This window comes from Bombyx mandarina, chromosome 26, assembly GCF_030267445.1.
Source record: "Bombyx mandarina strain Sakado chromosome 26, ASM3026744v2".
NCBI classification, from domain to species: domain Eukaryota; kingdom Metazoa; phylum Arthropoda; class Insecta; order Lepidoptera; family Bombycidae; genus Bombyx; species Bombyx mandarina.
Genome location: NC_143232.1, coordinates 5,522,727 through 5,537,839, shown reverse-complemented (window position 1 = coordinate 5,537,839; position 15,113 = coordinate 5,522,727). Strand labels below are relative to the sequence as shown.

At 41.4% G+C, this 15,113-nt stretch overlaps 1 protein-coding gene across 1 annotated transcript in view; it reads right to left on the bottom strand.

The window, feature by feature from the left end:
* The window catches only part of Skeletor (DM13 and DOMON_DOH domain-containing protein skeletor), a 58,967-nt gene extending 47,805 nt beyond the window's left edge, over positions 1–11,162 (bottom strand). Inside the window, exon 1 of the mRNA XM_089738880.1 lies at positions 10,895–11,162. Within this exon, the coding sequence (XP_089595006.1) occupies positions 10,895–11,099 (205 nt within the window). The 5' untranslated portion in view covers positions 11,100–11,162. The remainder of the gene's footprint in view (positions 1–10,894) is intronic.
* Positions 11,163–15,113: the final 3,951 nt, after the last annotated feature.

Below are 15,113 nucleotides of genomic sequence, written 5' to 3'. Positions count from 1 at the left end.
TCTTAGGCCCGCGGTCCGCTCCTAATATCTGCGGATCATCAAGACTCACATACCGCAAGCGCCCTCTAGGCGCGGAAACTTCATGTATGAGGATCGACCTTCTGCCAGAAAAAAGGCACTTAATGTTGACCAGGCAACTGTTAATTCGTGTGGATCTGTTTTAGAAATATAATCAGTTCTGCAGGTGGTCCTAAGATCTCAGTATAGTTACAACGACTGCCCAAACCTTCAAACCGCGTCGCCTGCCACACGCGAGCCTTGTGAGCCGTTAATACTATTCATTAAAATTTCATATTCTTTATTATAATTTCAAACGAGCTCTGTAATGATCGTTGTTGGAATGACGAACAATTATTAACGGAGATAGTCTACTCGGGCGCCTGCTAGTGAATTTAAAGCCACTGCTACGTTCAAAAATGCGACATTGAGCTAGGGCCGCGGAGAGGAAGTATCGATAGAGCACATCCCGGGCCCCGGCGCGCCAGAGGAACCGAAAGAGACATACGATCATTGTAAGAACTTTTTGATTTATGAAAAAACCTTTTTTTTTATTGCTTTGTCATGTGGACGAGCTCACAGCCCACCTTTTTACTGGTGGTAAGACCTCTTGTGAGTCCGCACGGGTAGGTACCACCGCCCTGCCTATTTCTGCCGCTAAGCAGTAATGCGTTTCGGTTTGAAGGGTGGGGCAGCCGTTGTAACTATACTTGAGACCTTAGAACTTATATCTCAAGGTGGGTGGCGCATTTACGTTCTAAATGTCTATGGACTACAGTAACCACTTAACACCAGGTGGGCTGTGAGCTCGTCCACCTAAGTCCATCTAAGCAATAAAAAAATTAAAAATATAAGTTCTAAGGTCTCAAGTAACGTTACAAGCTATCAATCTATCAATAGTAAATCCTAAACATGAATATCGAAAGTAACATTCTTGTGAAGAAACTGTTATACTCGTATGTAGTGCGATGATCTCGACGTGCCAATATACATGTGATGAACTTCATCGACAACGGCAGGCGGCGCATCTCCTGTCCAGCTACGCGCGCTCCTGTACACCTGCTGTTCCCATTAACTCTAATGTAACGTATATTGCACTAGTGCTGTGAGACACGCGCCAGGACGACCCCTTCAAACCGAAACATGTGATTGCTTGCTGTGAGCAGACCGGACCTCCCGCCACTGATGGAGCAGCTCAACGATGTTATATTCATTGATCGTGGAAGTCATCGACACTGGACGTCTTACCCATTAGGCAAATAGGTGTTTCTACCGGTGCTAGTCACAGTAAAATTAATAGCCAGAGATCAAAGCGTTGTCAAATCGACGGAGGCCGATAATCAATCATCTGTTTATTGACAATATACTGTCACAGTCTGTTGGAAAAATAGTAAAATAATGTTAATAGTACAAATGAAGTAATATGAATAAATGAAACATATATGTACATATAATATATTATATATATGTGAGTGTAAAAACTCATTGTACAACAGACATTAACGTGGTACAATAGACATCAACGCGTTTTTTAAACGAATCCTCCCACGCGACGTCCGCGACCACGTCTGTGTAATTACAATACATCAAACTGCTATTGAGCACGGACTCTGCGTAATTACAGTCGGCGGCTACTAGAAAAGTAAACAATCCGGACTCTCATGTTCAGTAATCGTGTGGACACACGACATCTCTACGACACCAACACTACTGCTGTACACAGTGGCACAGTGTCAGCGGTATTGTGTAGTTTCACGAGACTTTAAGGGGGGATTTTCTAGCATGATCTCTCGAACCATTTACAATTAAAAATGTCTTGATCCATTACGAGTCTGAAGAACGAAAGAGCAGTACGTCGGACGTCTTATCCGACATACTTCGACTACCGCACTACTGCTTCAGTGCAATCCGAACCAACCTCGGCTTTCTGCGCATGGCTTGGATGTGATTCCTCTTTCCTCTATATTTGTAATCGTCATTTAGCTAATGAAGACTGGCGGGGTTAATTTGTCCTTTATCTCTTTAAAGGACATAGAACATTTAGAGCGTCTAGCCCTGAGTTCCTACTACACGAACGAATACGACACGTTCACTACAAATACGTACGTATGTACCTACTCTAATCGTGATGTACTCTGTACTAGACACTCGCTGCACTTTTATTTAACAAACCTCTAATTACATTCACTGAATAGCTGACACGTACAATGCTCTCTCGGCAGGCTGCCTGCCGATCATTCCGTGATCATCCTACTAAGGTTGTGTATCAAAGTAAAAGTCGTCATTGATCAGTAAGGACGCGTTCACACGATGACGTCACACACTTTCACCTGGTGTGCGGCGCGGGGCAGCGGGGCGGAGCGGGGCTGCGACACACTCGGCGCGTTACTCGCCATGACCGACCACAATCTTTGCTTCTCATGTACAAACACGTTTTTTAAATTCTCTAGGATTAACCGACTTGACTTTAGAAAGTGCGCTATTATGTTTTAATGATAAATTGTAATAACAACATGTTTTTTAACTGTTTGCTGCTATTAAACACGAGGAATTATGCTGGCTTCGCCAAGCGTGTGCGTGGCCGCAGAGAATTCCCTGACACTAGCCCGAGCAAGGACCGTACTTCGCTGAATCTACTAACGGATCGGAACAGATCCGATGATAAACTCAGCAGGCTACGTTGCATGTCGATCCTGAGAACGGTCAGTGGCGCCGCCGCGCTTAGAATGCCTAAAGGCACCAACACCACTATACACCTGAAATATGCGCTATACACGCTATGCGCTACTTTGCAATGCAATCATTTATCAGCTCTGCATACGGTTGATCTAGGAAAATTTGGTATCAGCATGGTTAGATAATCTATTAGTTGATATATGAGAGGCGCCCATCATACAGTGGTAGGGAGCCACATGCACTTTCATAAAACAGTTACATTGCGCACTACATTTCCGTGGTAGTTTCTAGTGCAAACTCTTATTACGAGTATATCACGGATCAAATATACATAGAACAATAAGTAAACGTGTTACACAACGTAGTACGTTGCCCTCCGAATGATTGTGCAGCGTGAGGGGAGTTCCCACACTCGGTCCGTGTAAACCATCCCGTGTGAACGCAGCTTTACATTATGTTACTAACATCATTACTGTAACACGTGATTCATTATTACTTCTACATCTTATGTCACCTGTGCGAGAGTTGGCTTTCGGTTGAGCTAAATGATTAAATGTTTCTGTATCTGCGGCCGGTGTGACCGCCCCCTGCCCCCCTGCCCCCCCGCCCCGCTCGGCCGTGACAAACAGAATATACATATAATAACACGTTAATACTTCACAATGGGTACATTTAAACTATGTATTTCAAAGAGTGAAAAAATAACATGTCATTTAAATTATATTCCAACAACAAATTATTCAAAACTTGTGATTAAAAAAACTTGAATAATGCTTTTGGCTCGCTTTTGTTTTTCGAGAAATACTTCCTTTATCTAAATTGTTTAAGAATGTTTTCTCAAAAGGAAATGCCGTAGCGGGTTCAAAGACAGCAGGAGGGCGGCAGCGGGGGTGGGGCGAGGCGCGCGGTCGCCGGGGGGGGGAGCACCGCTGCGAGTACCGTTGTCTTCTGACCCACTGACTCCCAGCTATGCGCTCCTGATACGCTGATACGCACTACACGTAAACAAAATATCCACAACATTGTTCTTATCTATATATATAAAAATGAATTGCTGTTCGTTAATCTCGCTAAAACTCGAGAACGGCTGGACCAATTTGGCTAATTTTGGTCTTGAATTATTTGTGGAAGTCCAGAGAAAGTTTAAAAGGTAGATAAATATGAAAATGCTCGGAATTAAATAAAAATAACAATATTTTTTTTCCTTTGATGTGTTCTCCGTCGGACGGATTCCTTTTGTTTGTTTAAGTTTATTTTATACAAAAGTTTAGGTATTTTATTTATCGATTAAGGCACTACAAAGTCTGGCGGGTCAGCTAGTTCAACAATATTTATTCAGATAATTATGATTATTTTGGTAAATATCGTCTGAAATCAACTAAGATCGATCGAACGTATAATTTCAAAATGATCCTCGTGCAAATATGTACTGTATGTACCTTAGTGTGCGTGCAGTACAGTACAGTACAGTATGTATCGATGCATCGGTCTCCGCTCACGGGAGCGATACTGGGTTAAGGTCGCCAGATAAACAACAGGTTAAATATCGCGAGATCAGCTAATGAAGTACTGGCTGCGGTTCCAGACACGTCGGCGCACAGGTCCCGCGCAACTAACAACACTAAAACGCTAATATAATATGTATAGCAACATCAGCACGGCAGGCCGCGGCGCCGAGCGACGCGACCATAAGGTCACAGTTCACAGCCGCCGCCCTCTCATCACAGTACTTATTGTTCTTTATGTTTTTTATTCAAACGATTATGTTTCGTTTATTATTATTTTTTATTAGGAATGAAACGAGTTTAAGCTCAACCGGGTTAGTAAATACTTTGTAATGTTATGAGCAATTCAATTTCTAATAATATGTGGGTTGTGCTAGAGGTCCGGCCCCGCGCTCTGTGACTCCTGTGAGTGTGCGGGGTGGGCACACAAGTACGAGCTGCTGTAGCTTATGTTCTTGTACAGACCAGCACGCAGCAGTTCAAAGTTTCTCTCATTGAACGTTTTCTTGGAGCATTAAAAGTGAAACCGCAAAACTTTCACAACTAATAGTTGTTCACTGTTTTCTTATTGGAGCAGTGGCAGGCAGTAAGTGCTGAGTCGCCGCGTCGCCGCCGGTCGAGCGACCCCGCGCGTCACTCAACGCTACCTGCTACTGGTTTATAATGAAAACATACTTGTATAAGTAGTCATTTTCAAAATTTCCCATTAATACATTATGTTATAAAGTAGCGGCTAACGGGAGAGCACCGATCCCTCGTAACACTGCAGATTCTGAGTCAGACGTGCACTAAGACAGACGGTGTGTGATCTGTTTCAATCTGTTACAAAAAGCTCGTTTTAAGCACTGCTTATAAGCCGCTTTAAAGCACGACTTTCAAATAGCTTATCCTCGGCCGGTACTAGACCGTGCACTGCTAATCGAGGCAGCTCTGTCTTCGTAACAAGGTGACACTTTACACAACTCGCATATGCCTTATCTTTGCTCCATAGATTTCTTAAGAGACTCAGTGTCACCGTCGTCTTGAGTAGGCCATGTCCTCTAAAACTGACCATAATTTGAAGTCTAAAGGGTTGAGGTCTGGGCTAAATGAAGGCCAGTCTTCAACTCTTATAAAGTCCGAAACGTTGGTTTCAAGCCAGGCTTGGGTAGTTCGTGCCTTATGACCAGGTGCAGAGTCCTTCTGGAAAGTCCACGATATATTTTTAAAAAGTGTATTGCTGAGAAGTTTCATAACATGATCCAAGACTTGATACACTTTGGTTGAAGTTTTCACTCCTGTTTCAATTCCTTTTTCAAAAAATGTAGTTTCACTGACGCAGGATGATGACCACGTTGTACCTTTCCGACCACTTGAGCAGCTTCTTTAGAACTGTAAGCGTACACTTTATCATTTTGCTTATTGTAGTTTTCTTCAATCGTCTTTCACCTGCGTATCGCGACAGAAGGCGTTTTGATCTATCCACTCTCTTTAATTGTAATTACTAATTTAGGGCATGTCCATTTATATCGACTTTTATCGTCTTGTTTTATAATACGCGACAGAGTCATAGCGGGAATCTTCATTTCTCGCGATAAGATTTTTTGCTTCTTAATGGGGCTTAACAGCATTAACAGCCTTTGTAGTTCTAACAGCACGCGGCCGCCCCGATCTCCACTTTATGCAAGGTGATCACTGTAATCCTATTTTCTTTAACACCGTATTCCATATTGGATTTTTGATAATGAACACGAAAAAATATGTGAAATGGCGCAAAATCTAAAAAAGTATTAAAAATAATAAAATATACGTGTTCCAAATTCAAAATAATTAAAAAGTTGAAAAAAAGAAAAGTTTTTATGTAACAGTATTTATGGCCAGACTAGTTATATATGCCGGAATGTATCAGCATTCATAATATAATTTTTTGGCACGAACCGAACTCATCAAATGTCATGAAATGCTAATCCGACAGCTGTCCGCGGCACGAGAGGACGCGTTTTGTTCCATATTGAGTGGAGTAGTGTGTACCGCATGCCACATACGCGTGAAACTGTACGAGGGTATGCCCGAGAGATAAGGGCTATGAAAATTGAGACCTGATTGTGACACTGAATTTTAGAGGTTTTTTAATAATAATTTTTATAGTTCAATGCCTATCAACTTCATTACTGAAAACAACTCTCTACTTTTGTATAATAGTATGAATTAATGATTTTCGGATACTGAACTCTCTGTGGCGGACGCCATTCCAAAGATGTAAAAGTACATAATTTAATCAACCAATAATTGCTTCAACTATCAGTTAAAAGTCAATAGATTGTATTGTAAGACCAAGACGAAGAGAAGGTTGATGACAATGAATCTGCGAGCTGGAGCGACGTCTGCGCGCGCTCAGGGCGGCCTCGCCTCCCAGCGCTAACGACGCACTAGGGGCACTAGGGGCGACAGCGGCCCGCACTCACCGTACTGTGTAGTTTAAATCATCAACTTGATTCGAGAAATAGTCTACTCGCGTTAAATACAACTTAAGTAGGAAGAATGCCTTTGAAATCGAGTCCCATCTCATACCCTACACCTATGCCCCTGTTTGGTGTGCAACAAGCATCATTTATTGATATTATCGTATGCGGCTTCCATCCCCGTACGTACAGTTTAGAGCAGTTTTTTTTATTATTTTTTTATTGCTTAAATGGGTGGACGAGCTCACAGCCCACCTGGTGTTAAGTGGTTACTGGAGCCCATAGACATCTACAACGTAAATGCGCCACCCATCTTGAGATATAAGTTCTAAGGTCTCAAGTATAGTTACAACGGCTGCCCTACCCTTCAAGCCGAAACGCATTACTGCTTCACGGCAGAAATAGGCAGTTCCTAGTATACATTAGATATCGTGCTCCTTATCGTAACAATTTCATTAGTATCGATCGTTTGTAAAATAAATGAAGACGATCTTGGAACTAAAGATAAACAACCAAACAAACAATCAGACAAATAATTTGATAATCTTCGATATTTGGACAAAAAAGTCCAGTCACTATTTCACAATTACATTTGTAAATATGTCGAATGCACGGTCGCTTCTGTTACATAAGAACAGTAGATAGATTATATCCAACCGAACCACAAGTGATGGTCCACTGTAATGGCTTGACCTTTGAGTCGAGTGGAACGAGCAAGTCAAGGCTGGTCTCCCAGTCGCCCGCGGCCGCAGCTCGCAGAGAGAGATGACCGGCGCGGTGCGCACGTTTCGTAAACTGTGCAAATCAAATTATTTGACTTAAGATATCGTTCCCAATTACTGTACTGCGAATTATTCATGACGCCTTTTGTCAGCCAGGAGAATAGTCAAGTTAAATCGTGTGACTATTCCACCGCTGCCCGTGCCGTCAGCACATGGGAACCCAAGTGAATATGACGCGCGTACACAGCACACGAGTATGTATGTACATATGTACGTTCCGGCCGCGAGCCCGTAACAAAACATTTACGAAACCACATGAAAGTTGGAATGAGATCAAATCTCTCGGATGGGTACATTACGAGTATAATCTCGCTAATCTGACACACAAATTGAACAGGTACAAAGAGTGGCGTGACTGCGGCGACAACCAGGCCGTGAGCTAACGCTACATACTCGCGCTCGTCTGTGCAATGCTCACCGCGTTCGACCCACATTGGATTCTTCAAGTCAAAAAAACGCTTCTCTCATTTTATATAGGTATGAACGGGCTCAAGGCGCACCTAGTCGTGAGTGGACGCCGGGGCGCAGACGTCACTCGCACAACCTGGATGCTGGATTCTACTACGAGTACGTATAGGTGACTCTCGATATCAGCCGTGTTAAATTTAGAATTAATGAAACACTGCCAATTCCCGGAGGGAAAAGCTACTTATCCGATAAACCACCAATTGATATGTATTTTTGTAACTGATCTCTCACGTTTGCCTTATTTAATACCAAATACATACATACAGCTTTCTCCATTTATGATAGATTGAACAAGTTGCCGTCTTATAGTACTAGTTATTTCAAACGTAAGTTATGTTTCGTTATATGGCTATACATTCTAAATTCTTTTTTTCTTTAATTATTAGTCTATTGTTTTCACTACATTTGTATCTTCTTCATCAATATGGACACGATAAAAATGCGATTAAGCACGTGCTACAAGTTCGGTCGCGGTAGCAATACCTCACTAACGGCTCCCAACTTTTGGGAAGGCATAAAAAGTCATAACCCGAAAGGCAAGACAAAATTCTTTTTGAAGAGTTTGTTGGCTCCTGTTCGCCACAATTGGCTTAACTTGGATTGAAAAATCACGCCTGCACTGGCAGAGATGCCTCGATACCATGGGTGCATACTTTGATTGATATTTATAAAAATGTCGATGTCAAAATGTCGAGTCGATAAATCGATTAACTAAAAATCCACGTGTACATAAATGATGTTTTTACACACTTGTAACTACTGTTTGACTGCATTAGTTTCCATGAAGGAAATCAATTTATACGAGTAAAAATGTTATTTTGTCTTCTATAGAAAACAATAACATGATTAATGTTGAAGCGAAGATCGAAATTCTTCTTTAATGTCATGAGAACGCAGTCGATGTGCAGCTTCTTTAATTTGTTTAAGTTGATTGTGTCATCGCATGTGGCTCCGGACGGTTTGCTGTGCTTACCAACTATTGGCAAATTTACAACTTACTGATTTATAAGGGAGCGGATAAATTATTGCAATAAAATGATGTCTAAGTTTGTAATGTTCATTACAAACAACCGATTCTACTTGTCTTTACTGTTTAAACAACCTTTGAGTATTGTAATTCAGTTTAGCTTTATTAAATATATTGAATGTAAAATTGAATATACTTGAAATACAGTTATTCAATTGTAGGCCACCACAATTAAACTTGGACATTACGTTAAAGGGTTTTGATGATGAATGTATTATGTATGTAAATGTATTTAAAGGTATAAGCTGTTACTTTAACAAAAATAACAATAGGTAAATAGTAAGGTAGGTATTATTAACCAAAAATATAGTTAACTGCGACATGTCGTCTAAGGCCGCTAACCTCACCGCGGCTACTCAACGCAAACAAACACAATGGTTGTTTGTTACTTGTACCACAGTCGAGGACCGCGGCGCCTACATTCCGCGCCCGCGCTGGCGCCAACACCTTGCCCCTAGTGTAACTCGTCGTGCTTGTTGTCCATGAACCACAGGACCGAACCAGTCCGCCGACACCTACACCGCGAGTATCGCATGTCGGGGTTCGATCCTGCGGGAATTATTCACTTTTGTTCATAATGTTATACTTAGTACGAGCGTGTATCCAATATGCCGACGAACGTCTTTCGCAATGGAAAAGCAAGATGAACAATGAATTATTCTTCCATTATAGACACATATTTTGTTAGAAAACCAACATAAAGGTACAAATATACAGCTACATTGAACGGTAAGGCGCTATTAAGAATAGTTTCCACTAAAATGTTTGCATCATCTGACTTGCGAACGAATTCTCAAATTAATCAGAGTACTGATATGTAGCGGACGGGCCGTGACATCGATTCGCGTAGGCTTTAATACACTCTTCACGAGAACCTTCTGCCGCTGAACTAATTGAGAACAATCATTTTAAAAAGCAGCATCAACAGTCGATCATATCAACTTTATTTTGGTTAATTCGTGATATTTCGAAAACTCATCCAGTCGGTTCGCGGTCAAAAACTAAATCACGTTTTACGAACAAAAAATAATAGGATAATACGAAGCCATGGTCAGGCGGTCAACACAACATTTACGAAACAGTCGAGGGCCAGTTCTCTCCGCGCAGCGCACGCACCACCCTCGCTTCATTAGACGTACATACTGCAAATCAAATCCAACGTCAGATAATCCGTACTGCCCGTCCGAGGACCTCGACTAAAGTCACGTCACTTCATTACTTTTCATTAATCAGATCATGATCGAGAGGTTGCCGTCCGCATGGAGAACCGACATCAAGCTGACTGCTGGTTCTAAAATATGATTTTACTATAATCTGTTTTGGATAGCTTATCGTGTTGCACTAAAACAAATTAACATGCTCCTATGCTCGGGGAGTGTTCCTCAACACACGCTCGTACGGTTTCTGCAGGCGACGCCGTCCCTGCTGGAGCGGGCACACACGCACTTTACAGTAACCAACTGTAGAGTTGCAGTTAACCATCACGGATTACAACGACGTTCTTTGAAACAAGCGACCGACCAGCTGTAGAGTAGCTAGAGACAGCGCCGCGTGAACGACTCTATTGTGTTTTTTATTGATGAAAGTTTCTAATTGGTTCACGTCGTCCATTATTACGAATGCTTTATTAAAGCTATTTTACTGGCTCAATAAAACACTATTAATATATTTTTATAATTATTACTAACTTGTTGTTTGTGTGTTTGTATACAATATTATTGAATGTATTTAAATCGAACCGAAATTAGATCTGTATTATTATTATGTAACTGTACGAAAATAAAGATTGAGCAAGTTTTGAAAAAAAAAAAAAAAAAATAATAATATTATGAACCAACATGAAGATGGTGAGAAGTGAGCAGTCGGTAAGACTCCTAAAATCCATGGACACGTTTCATATTAAAGGACATCAAATAAAACCCACATGAAGCTCGATGTTTACGATGACAGTAGCGATGCCAGCAGGCTGTGTACAATGTGCGACACTTGCGAACTCACCGAGCGCCAGCAGCAGCGCGATGCTCCTCGACCCCATCCCGGGACACTCAGTAGACGGTGTAGTCGGTGTAGTGGGTGTAGGCGGTGTAGTCGGCGAACAGCAGAGAGCGGCGTGTGCTGTGGCCGTGCGCTCGCGACCGACTGCAGGCGCGCGCGCCTCCGCCGAGCTTTTGCTGTCACACGTCGTTATGCAACAGTTGCACATCTCCGCCGGACCAGCGTGGGCACCTCGCGCCTCTCCACGACCTGGACCGTCAGCATCGCTCGCATTCACTAATACAATCGAATATCAATCAGATATTTGTAACTTACGAACAGACCATGCTGCTAAGCCCTTTCGCCACAGAAATTATTTTCAGTATTTATTTTATTACTGACTAGGTAATATTTACAAAATCTCTGGTGGTAGGACCTCTTGTGAGCCGCACGGGTAGGTACCACCGCTCTGCCTATTTCTGCCGTGAAGCAGTAATGCGTTTCGGTTTGAAGGGTGGGGCAGCCGTTGTAACTATACTGAGACCTTAGAACTGAAATCTCAAGGTGGGTGGCGCATTTAATGTTTAATTAAATGTTTATGGGATCCAGTAACCACTTAACACCAGGTGGGCTGTGAGTTCGTCCACACATCTAAGCAACAAAAAAAATTAAAAAACATTCTCTATATTTTTCAAGGCATAACCAAAATACTATCTCGATGGTTTATGAAATAATAATAATTAAGAAAATTCTTCATCAAAGATTCGAAAGTATCTATTTCCGGCATCCATAGTTGCTTGGATCACAGCCTGCACGACGGTGAACTAGTCTACATCGAGTTAAGCGAGCTGTACACTATTGTACAATTAAAAATATTTTTACGGTTTAATCTAACTGTGATATGAGTGCGACTGAGTAGCGTTCGACGCGGCAACTAGACCGACTGAACCGTAAAGGTACTAGTTATTAAGGAAAACTACTCGTAAGTGAAAGAGCCGAAGCCCACTGAGTTTCTCGCCGGATCTTCTCAGTGGGTCGCGTTTCCGATCCGGTGGTAGATTCTGCGAAGCACTGCTCTTGCTAGGGTCAGTGTTAGCAACTCTCCGGTTGAGCCCCGCGAGCTCCCTACAAACGTTAGGGTGAAGCTGAAATAGCCTCTCAAGGCTATCAGCGTAGGAAAGAGGGAAAAAAAAAAAAAAAAAAAAAAAAAGAAAGAAAGAGCCGGTCACTGCGAAGGGTCGCTCTATAGTCTGAGCAGACTAATTTATCTGGCCCTTCTGTTCATTGTTTGCCAAATGAGGGAGCTTGAGTAAGCGCGCAATGTTATAATGGAACGATGCCACGACGTGAGCCTGGTGGCGCCATGACAGTATCCGACCACGTAGACGATGACGTCGCAAAGCAGCGACCGCCATCGTCGGTCCGTGAGACTGCTCGGGAGAATCCTGGAATATATTATAATACATTTTTATTGATGTTGATATTACGCTCGGTCGGCTGCACAGCCTTGTGCGCCTTGTGCTCCTACTGCAAGAGGTATGGCCTGAGATCACTTAAAATAAAATAAAAATGTGAATTACAAGTCGTTTGAAGTCGTCGTGGCCTAAAGGATAAGCCACTATAAGCCATAATAAGGTGCATTCATGTTGAGCGATGCACCGATGTTCGAATACCAGGCGGATACCAATTTTTCTAACGAAATACGTACTCATCAAACGTTCATGATTGACTTCCACGACGAAGGAATAACATCGTGTAATAAAAATGAAACCCACAAAATTATAATTTGGGTAATTACTGGTGGTAGGACCTCTTGTGAGTCCGCACGGGTAGGTACCACCACCCTGCCTGTTTCTGCCTTGAAGTAGTAATGCGTTTCGGTTTGAAAGGTGGGGCAGCCGTTGTAAGTATACTTGAGACCTTAGAACTTATATCTCAAGGTGGGTGGCGCATTTACTTTGTAGATGTCCATGGGCTCCAGTAACCACTTAACACCAGGTGGGCTGTGAGCTCGTCCACACATCTAAGCAATAAAAAATAAAAAAATGAACTGTCAAAAACCAAAAAAATCTAATTCAACTCAGAGTAAACGCACGCGTGTGTGTGTGTGTGTGTATGTGTGTTTGCGTGGGTAAACTGTAAACACACTCCAGTTATTAACCGCTTGAGCGCGAACCGTCGATAGATCGACTCTGTTAATGCGTATAAAGTGTCGATCGGAACACCGACTATTTGCGCAATTTGATTAAGTATTATTAAGCATAGACCTGTAACGACGTGACTGAGCGCGCGCAGGTAGAACATTTTTAATAAGTTAATAATTTTTCTAAATAACCATTTAAAATTACTTAGCTGTGAATTTATCATTGATTTTTGTATTTTTAAGCTATTATCGCGGGCTTTGATCGCGGCGACCGAATCAAGAAATTCCGTAACGAAAATAAAACCTAACACCCCACTCCGCCTACCATTTAGCTCGCGTTCAACACATTCACACGTTGCGCTTGTGCAGTCTTTGTGAATAAACGCGCGGCGTGACGTCGCACTGCATGCGCATCATGAAAAGTCTGCCCATCTCTCTCTCACGCGGTCTGGCTTATGAAGGGGACAGTTAATGTTTTGCTTTTGTTAATGTTTATAAATATAGCGCGGTCTTATTTTATTATTGTTTTAATATTAAATTATTATTTTCTAATTATAATTGCATAAGTGGATTAAAAATGCTATGCAATAGCTTTACCGCTGCAGTCCCCGAGTGCCACACGTACTTTTTTAATTAAAATTTTTATATTTTTTTATTGCTTAGATAGGTACAATTTACATTATATTAATGGTATTTGGTATTGGTATCTATTTCAAAAATCCTTTAGCAATTTCTGCAAAATACGTGAAAATAAGCTCAGCACTAAAAAGGTTAATAGCACAATAGTGTAATCCGTAATAGAAGCTAATGAAACTTTTCGTAATTAAATTTTAAAATCGTCGAAGCACATCTCGAGAGCTTTTACACAAGGAAGTCAAGTTAATTATATTATTACTTCATATTAATTTCATACAAGTGTTCAATTTCTAGGCGGCGCTCATTAACCCGAGTACGCACTCGCGTGGATGATCTTGTAAGCTCAGATAAGCTTTACTTAATATATTTACCCTTTAATTAGGCGCCGAACACCCTAAGCCGACGATTGAAATTAAATATTGTTAAAAACAACATTCGCAGAACTCAGTGGCACCGCGCAAGCCTTTGCTATAAAGAGTCACACTTCAATACTAATTATTATTGGTTAATTGATATTAATATCTTAGTAACGTATGTAGTGTGAAGTCACACACACATTAATAACGTAACGCGATCTGTAATCTACGTGATGGTGAGTGGGTCAAAACTGCAAGTGCATAGCGACACACATGAGGACAAAGTATCAATTGGATTGTAAAAGGCTTAGTGAAGTGTAATAGCATTAAGTAAGCCTCCTAAATTAGCCTACTAAATTCAGTAGCAAGAATGGTTTCTGGCTGACTAAATCATTTAGAAGGCTAATTAGAAACGCAGTTAGGAAGGTGTAATCGCATTTAGTTACTTAATGGTTTCAGTCGTCCCATAGCTCTCCGTGCGTAAGGGCGTTTTAGTTTGTTTTTTACTTCCGAATAAAATGTATTTATTTCTGTCACTGTGAAACAATAAACAAAAACAAAAAAAAATTGTTGTCTAGACAATACTGGGGCCATCCTCTTACGCACACGACACGTCTTACTTCGTCGCGTTTAAACTGACAATTGATTCAGTAACTGAATTTAGAACAGTGTAATCAGAAGCTTCTAACTTGCTCTAAAACTTCTGAAATCGGTCGACTACATTTAGCCAAGTGTAATAAGCCGTTAAGCTCACCGGGGGCGGAGATGAGGCACAGGTGGAGTGTTTTTACAAAAGGCTATTTCTAATACTGCCCTTCAGTCGTAACTATCTTAGAATCCAAACTTGAACAAAAACATGCACATTTAAATAAAATAATAATAGAGTGATTCTTCATTGCTCAAGTAACAAAGAAATTAATGTAAGAGTCATCTATAAACAGCCAGCAGAACTACTAGTCGAAGTGACTAGATTACTAGCATCAAAATATAATACTTAATAAAAATTATATGTATGTAAGCTGTGTACTTTCGTCCAATAGGAAAGGACTGTTTTCCACTTAGAAACAATTAAACCAATCACTACTCTACAACCTTGAACAGCTAACTT